The sequence below is a fragment of the Salvia splendens genome, chromosome 3 (assembly GCF_004379255.2).
Source record: "Salvia splendens isolate huo1 chromosome 3, SspV2, whole genome shotgun sequence".
In the NCBI taxonomy this organism is placed as follows: Eukaryota; Viridiplantae; Streptophyta; class Magnoliopsida; order Lamiales; family Lamiaceae; genus Salvia; species Salvia splendens.
Window position 1 is genome coordinate 15462785 of NC_056034.1, and position 7156 is coordinate 15469940.

Below are 7156 nucleotides of genomic sequence, written 5' to 3' on the forward strand. Positions count from 1 at the left end.
AAAAGAAATGTGATTTCTAACTGCGATTTCTGTCGAGCTGTTGTTAAAACTTAACCTTCTCTATCTGGCTTTTGAATCATTCTCTCTCATTTGTAAGATAAAAAGGTTACTGGTATCCTTGTTTGTATCATCAAAATCATGTGATAGATTGTGATAAGATGCTAACAAGAGATCAGTTGATGACAAACCAAAAAGAGTCATTTCCCATTTAACTTAAAACCTTAGGTAGCTTTGTCTTTTCCACTTAAATGGTATTCAAAACTCACGCTTTTACAAATACAGCTAAAAAACTCATACTTATATGAAAAATGGGGAGTATTTTTCAAGTATTACCACTAATTAACTCATGAAGTACAACTGCCACAAGAAATGCATATAATAACGCAAAATACATCAACACAAATTTGGTCCAACAATTCTCTCACGCTCTCTACATTCTGAATGTATAGCAGATCTGGTAAATAGTGCGTCTGACAAACTGGTACATCATCCTAAACTTTAACACATGTTCCACATCTACATCCAAATCCATTTGTTCTAGCAGACAAGAGACAGGGGGGAGTTCCTCATTCAGTTAGACTAGGGGATTTAGAACTCGAAAAGCCTCCTTTGTTAGACCGTAGTAGACGGCTTTGCTGCTATTGTATGTTATGAAGTTCCACCCGAAAGCAGAACCCCCAACAATGTACGTTCCTTGTACCTGACTATCTGGAGGCGAGACAGATGTAACATCGTCCACCAAAGGATTGTCAGCATCTTGTTGATGCTCCTCTGCTTTCTTGGCATCACCAACGTCACCGTTGCTACATTTTTTCAGCTTAGCAGAGTTTTCTGTCATTTCTTGGTATAGTTCCATCAGAAGCTTCATCCCTGAAGAGCATATTTCAGATGATCATGAGATCCACTGTAGAACAGAATAAAAATCTGCATTTTTTGTCATTGCATGAATACAAAGATAGATGAGGTCTCTTTAGCAATGTAGCATGTTTTGGGCAAGCTTAATGAAGAAAATAAAAAAAGCGTTAGCACTAGACTGGAATAAGGCATATAGAGGCAGAAGTTATGCTAGAAAAATGAATTTTGTGATATTACAGAAATACGCTCTAACAAGTATTAAGATAACTGAACTTTAAAATGATTAGGAAGTAAGATCGTGGTCCTGACCTGAAGGAAAAAAAACTCTTTCATGTGCAAGTTGAATAAATCAATGCAAGGATGCCAAAAAATGGAAGGGGTCAACTTGGTTAAATAAAAGCCAATCAAGATGATAAGTGTTGTCAATCAGTCCACCCACTGAAAAGAGAACCATAGAGAATCTGTGGAAGACAAACCATACCTTGACGGATATCATCGGCTGCTTTGCAATTTCGAAAGTCAGGGGTCTTGAGCACCTGCAAGATTGCAAGCATCACAAAATTATCAGACAATGCACTTAATTAACTCACACTCTACAAGAACATTTAGAGATATCACTAGTAATGGAGTTAAATAGCTTAATTAGCAACAAACTTAATGTGCACTTCTTATTTCTTAATTTGAAATGCTGCAAAGCATAGCCAGCATATTTTCTATTAAGTTGTGATCATCAGAACTTTGACTTCAAAGCTTTTTTTCTCATATAACAAGCAGTTACCATATCACTTGGAAGTTGGAACTACTGCAGTAATATTGACCAGAGAAAATGGCTGAATGGAATAATCGCCCTATTGACAGCAACTTCAGAATTTTCAAACTCCAATAAAATTTAATGAACCAACAATTTGGTGGCATACTCATACCTAGAGATTAGAGAGCACATTACCATATAACCGAGTTTATTCATACGAATTGCTGTAATGCTCACGCATAAAGATAAAACTCTCAAACATGCACCTCTTCAAAAGCTTACGAAACTTCAGCAAAAGAAGCCATGCCAAAAGAAAAAACATACTTGCCGAAAAATTAGTTTTACTGATCAGCCTGTTCCCAAAGCACCGAGGCATTGCAGACAACAAACACTATTGTATATTTATCTGGAAAAGGAAAATGAAAATAAAATGGAGTTCCTACATTCTGGTAGTGTTCTTCAGAGTTCAGTGATCCCTTTGATTAATGTAATATCACTTGTCTACTCATTCAAGAAGATAAAGCTCCAACTCTCCAAAGACATAATTTTTTTAACTTTGCATGAAAATTGAGAACTTCAATTCAACTAAAACGCCCTTTCTGGTATTTCGCAGAAAATACATTTAATAGTCAATTAATTAATAGGCATAATGCTGAGAAAATAAACACCAAAACAAAATTCAATACTGAGAATTTACTCTAAGCAACAAATCCTAGCTCAATGAATTAATAAACGCGGAAAATTGAAACTTAAAAAGGAATCATAGTATATCGAGCTACGCAGGAACTAATTAGTGAAGCTATTATGCTAATTCCCCCTTTAATAATTGGGTTATAGACAAAAGATTCTGCAATAATAGAGAAGGCGCAAGAAAGCTAGAGGACGGGTAAAAAAATCGCAACAGAATTCTTTTAACTGACGTAAAAACAAAAGAGAAATTCGCCGGAAAAATCGCACCTCAATGAAATGGGGGCGAAGGTCTTTGAGAAGCCCTCGCATCTTGTAGTAGGGAGAATCCTGAATCTCATGTTGAAGATGTCTCTTTCTGCTCTGAGGCACGGGTTTGGCTTCCTCCATTGAAGCTCCCTGTTTCTCTCACTCAGTAGACGTCCCTCCCTACCGAGATAAAATTGGGAATTTTGCCGAAACTTCACATTAACCCTCTAAAATATATTTAATCCCAAATTCGACCAGTACATAATTATTCACAAATAAAAGGTTCCTCTTTTTAATTTATAAATTTTTATGTGAGATTCGTATGTCAAATAAACTCATCAATGATTTATTTAGTTTTAAGCAAAACAAATTAGTTCTGTCAACCGAAGATAATTCTTTGGTAGCCCAAAGCCAGTAATAGTATAATGCCCTCTCTCGATAATTATGTCTGTAAAATTGGACAGTCAAGTTGGAAAAAAAGTGAAATTTGTGTTTAGGGAAAATGGATACACTTTGTTGTGCATTTGCTAAAAAAATAGATTTTGCTAAATGTCTGAGCCCGGGTTCGAACCGGGGACCTCTAGTGTGTGAGACTAGCGTGATAACCGACTACACCACCCAGACTATATGACATGCTCAACTACATGTCTCTTTTATACTTTATCCCATTTACAATCACACATTTCCTAAATTTGAAACAAACCTTATTCCCTCTCCACTTAACTCACAAATAACACAACATAAAATCTCATGTCGAAAAACAAATGTGAAGCTTCACATTTAGTTAGATTGGAAGGAGTACTAAATATATAAAAATAAATTGTAGATTCCATGCAACCCTAACATCAAAGTTATAAGTAAGCTAAATGAAGTCTGCCACAGTTTTCAGCTTATTACAAGGAAACAGAATTGTCACAGAGTGCACTTAGCCACTAAAAAGCTTCTAAAACACTTCTGGTTTTCCTCTACACTATCAACTTTTAAGTGTATATATATGAATAATTACAGAGAGTGAAGGCATTGATATCCCAGTCTTAAGAACAAATTCAACACCAGCAGAAATGGTGTTTCTGAAATAACACAGCATGAAATATGCACATTGTAGAGGCCTCCCTTTTACAAGACACCACAGCTACAGCAGTTACCTATGGCCTTCTGTTGCATGTCCTCTTGGATGATCTCCAGCTGCATGATGATTTCTTCGAAACTGGGTCGTTGCTCTGGATTCTTGTGCCAACAATCTTGTAGGAGCCTGCGGTTATGAGCAACATTTTCTAATAGGGGTTCACTTACACTTTCCGTTTCAGGCTTGGGACTCTAATAATTTTATGCTCTGTGTTTATGAATCAACTCACCCTTTAATTGGCTCAGGATAGACAACGGAAGGTAGATATGGGCGTTCGTCTTCATATGCGCGTTTATCTGCCAATTTTTCAGGTTCTTCTTCCCTGTTTGATGGCCCTCCTTGGAACATCTATAGACAAATGTTATCGGGTTGATAAATTTTTTGGTTCTAGATTGAGAAATGCAATGAAAATTTAGTTATATTATGATATGAAGTCAAATTACCTCATGGACTATTAGAGCATAGGAGAAAACATCGACACTTTTACCATACGCCTCCCTGCGGAATACTTCTGGAGCCATGTAGCGGTCTGATAAAATATCACAAGCATTTTATAACAATTTTTTGCAAATTGGTTGAATCTACTAATCTCTTTGCTCAAGTAAAAAGATGGTACATGATCCAGTTCCGCCAGTCATTTTGTAGCCAAAATCTCTTCCGTGTGCAATTTTGCTCAATCCAAAATCTGTGACTTTAAGACGCCCCGCCTCATTCTGCAAAACGTTTCTGCAAGAAGTGATGTAACTCGAAAATCATGTCTGCTGCAAGTTGAAGGAAAGCCATTGCGAAAGCCAAATTGAATCTAGTTGTACCTCGGTGTTAAATCTCGGTGGATTATGGCGTGTGGCTTATGTTGATGCAGATAATTCATACCTCTGAAAAAAATACAAGAAACGGAAATCAACCCAACCCTAAATGGACATGGCCAATATGTACTAGTATAATTTTGCGATGTAGTTTGGGTCGGTAATGTGTACCTTGCTATATCCAAAGCATATGCCACTGCAGTTAGTGAGTCGAGTTTTCCTTTCCTTCTCAGTATATCGTATAGACTTCCCTAAAATTTCCACTTACGTAAGCATTAAGGAACACACGTCCAAGAACTGTCGCGAGTACTGAGAAGGACTTACATTTCGTAGGTACTCGGTGAGGAACACTAGGCGACCTTCAGGTTGCTTCAAAACACCAAGAAACTGCACTATGTTAGGGTGACGCAGTTTTGCCCACAACGTGAATTCCTTTAGAAAGTTGTCCCTGGAGCAAAGAGCAGACAAAATTTAAAAGATATAATCAAGGATATATAAAAGTTGCCCACATCTCATATTTATGAGTGAATCATAACATTCAACACCGTCCACAGTCCACTTCATTCTTAAAGAAACATCTCTATTATATTACACATATTGATCCAAAAAATTTGGACAAATATCACAAGAACTCACTTCACTGTTTTATTTGAAGCAATGGAAGAGCGGATTGTTTTTGCAGCAACTTCTGTACCACGCCACTTGACTAAGTAAACTTCACCATAAGCGCCCTGGCGTTAATTGAGAGCACACACAACACTTAACAGGTCATTTTAAAAGGAAACTAGATAGCCAAGTATGTGGTGAAAACTTCAATCCTGCTAGGGGGTAACTTTTGGGTGGAGAAAGGGGAGAAAAAAATACAATAAACTTATGATAAATTTGAATGGATCCTCAGGAGGTTGAATCGGTGATCAGGTAAGAGAAATTACTTCACCAATGAGAGTCTTTCCATCCCAGTCGACCTCAGCTGAATCAATTTCCAAACATGGACTTTGAGAATCGACCAAATTCTGTAACAAGCAAGTTGAAGTGAGACCCTTTCTACTGTTTAACCAGAGTGAAACAGTTATTCTTCTGTGCAAATTTTAGCAGAGTTGATTAACAACAATGACAAAGTAGACTTTCACCCCATGACATGGGAGGGGCTATTAAAATCATAGCTCACTATGTTGACAAAGAGCTGCTGGAAAATCTCAGTAGTACAATCAGGTAAAGGTCAATTTTTATTTTATTATTAGAACCAGATCCTGACAAGGAGCTACTGAAGAAATATACCGGATCATTTCCCCCATTGGCCTCGAGAATTTCGCAAATATCAGGATGGCCAGATCTACGAGCATCAGAGAGTGGCTGCAAGGTATTCCAATACTTGATTCGTTTAGTATTCCTATAATTTTTTACAGTTGAATTTTTTGAAAACAAATAAAACAATGATTTAACATAAAGACGGGATTGATAACATAATAGAAAGTATTGCAACATTATACTAGTATAATGCAATTTACTGGATATGAAACTTTACTGTAGGAATGTGAGGTTTGCACTCACAGTTCGACCCCAGCGATCCAAGGAGTTGATGTCAGCTCCTTTCTCAAGAAGGAGAACAACTACTTCTGTGCAACCCTCGCACGATGCCAAATGAAGAGCTGTTCTCCTGTCATAGTCAGCCAGATTGGCACTTACACCTTTCGCAAGCTCCTCCATCACACCGGCTTTATCACCCTTACTCGAACAAAAGAGAAGGCGATATGGACCCCTCCACTCGTTCCTTTGAGATGGCATCAGTTGCTGGGGCAAAAATGATTGAAGAAAACAAAACCTTCAGTTTATTTTTCCCCAAAATAGAAATCTCGAAATATTGCCAAGTGATACCTTACAAGGATATTCATATACTAATACAAATACAAACTATGGTTTGATATGCCTCTTTCTTGAAGATTTTCATCTATTTATCCATTCTGATATCACAATATACATATTGCAAAGTGTATTACCTTAGTAAGAGATGATTCAAGACTATGGTTTTCCATATGTGCGAGAGAAACAGAGTCAAAGAGACAATTCCACAAACAGTTGGTGGAACAACTTGAAAGATGCGAAGCATTGCTTAATAGAGTTGATCATGACTGACTGTAGCGCGCAGGTACAGTCCAAAGAGTCGCAGTCAGAGATCGGCTTATCCAAGGGACAAGTTCGTGATTGCTTTTGGCTGCAATGAATTCCAACTGTAAAACAAATCAGGAAACTTTGGATTCATCGTCGTTGACTGTTTTGTGAAAATGGGGAAAACGACGACTAATTGGAGGAAAATTCCTATCTTCTTTTGGGAAAATCGGGTTTATGGGGGAGTTCACACTAAAGATTACGTAAATGTACCCATTTTGTTATCTATTCCATAAATGGGAAAAACGCCAACCACATTGGCGTTACTATTTATAAATACGCCAACACCATTGGCGTTTTATTATCGCGTCATATTTTAGGTGTATTTTCACAAAATACAGCCATTTAAAAACGCCAACTTAATTGGCGTGTTTTAGGATAAAACGCCAATATAGTTGGCGTGTTTACTTATTAAAACGCCATTGAAGTTGGCGTATTTACTATAGAAACGCCAATAAGGATGGCGTGTTAAACTTAAAAACGCCATTCCGGTCGGCGTGTTTCTGTTGAACCATA

At 37.4% G+C, this 7156-nt stretch overlaps 2 protein-coding genes and 1 non-coding gene across 4 annotated transcripts; all 3 read right to left on the reverse strand.

The window, feature by feature from the left end:
* Nucleotides 1–347: 347 nt before the first annotated feature.
* LOC121797413 lies at nucleotides 348–2783 on the reverse strand. Its single transcript, XM_042196168.1, has 3 exons — nucleotides 2564–2783; nucleotides 1337–1391; nucleotides 348–870 (listed from the first exon to the last, which is right to left on the reverse strand). The coding sequence occupies exons 1-3, from the start codon at nucleotides 2681–2683 to the stop codon at nucleotides 575–577; spliced, it is 471 nt and encodes a 156-aa protein (XP_042052102.1). The 5' UTR covers nucleotides 2684–2783; the 3' UTR covers nucleotides 348–574.
* Nucleotides 2784–3092: 309 nt separating this feature from the next.
* Nucleotides 3093–3166, reverse strand: TRNAV-CAC. Its single transcript has one exon. It is a non-coding gene; the product is annotated as a tRNA-Val (tRNA).
* Nucleotides 3167–3326: 160 nt separating this feature from the next.
* LOC121797331 (integrin-linked protein kinase 1-like) lies at nucleotides 3327–6776 on the reverse strand. 2 transcript variants are annotated; one of them, XM_042196086.1, is made up of 12 exons: nucleotides 6472–6775; nucleotides 6026–6265; nucleotides 5753–5827; nucleotides 5407–5487; nucleotides 5111–5205; nucleotides 4799–4922; nucleotides 4646–4725; nucleotides 4481–4543; nucleotides 4285–4394; nucleotides 4112–4197; nucleotides 3898–4016; nucleotides 3327–3794 (listed from the first exon to the last, which is right to left on the reverse strand). In XM_042196086.1, the coding sequence occupies exons 1-12, from the start codon at nucleotides 6505–6507 to the stop codon at nucleotides 3659–3661; spliced, it is 1245 nt and encodes a 414-aa protein (XP_042052020.1). In that variant the 5' UTR covers nucleotides 6508–6775; the 3' UTR covers nucleotides 3327–3658. The 2 variants fall into 2 exon arrangements, with proteins under 2 accessions (XP_042052020.1, XP_042052021.1); XM_042196087.1 differs by having other exon boundaries at nucleotides 3675–3816; nucleotides 6472–6776.
* Between the last annotated feature and the right edge of the window lie 380 nt (nucleotides 6777–7156).

Excerpts from the sequence above, each read along its gene's own strand:
- LOC121797413 (XM_042196168.1), bottom strand. The coding sequence starts at position 2,683 with ATGGAGGAAGCCAAACCCGTGCCTCAGAGCAGAAAGAGACATCTTCAA. Across the intron at positions 1,392-2,563 it reads TTCGCCCCCATTTCATTGAG|GTGCTCAAGACCCCTGACTT; the intron begins GTGCGATTTTTC and ends GCAATCTTGCAG. Across the intron at positions 871-1,336 it reads AGCCGATGATATCCGTCAAG|GGATGAAGCTTCTGATGGAA; the intron begins GTATGGTTTGTC and ends TATGCTCTTCAG.
- LOC121797331 (XM_042196086.1), bottom strand. The coding sequence starts at position 6,507 with ATGGAAAACCATAGTCTTGAATCATCTCTTACTAAG. Across the intron at positions 5,206-5,406 it reads GAAAGACTCTCATTGGTGAA|GGCGCTTATGGTGAAGTTTA; the intron begins GTAATTTCTCTT and ends AATTAACGCCAG. Across the intron at positions 4,923-5,110 it reads GCTTCAAATAAAACAGTGAA|GGACAACTTTCTAAAGGAAT; the intron begins GTGAGTTCTTGT and ends TCTTTGCTCCAG.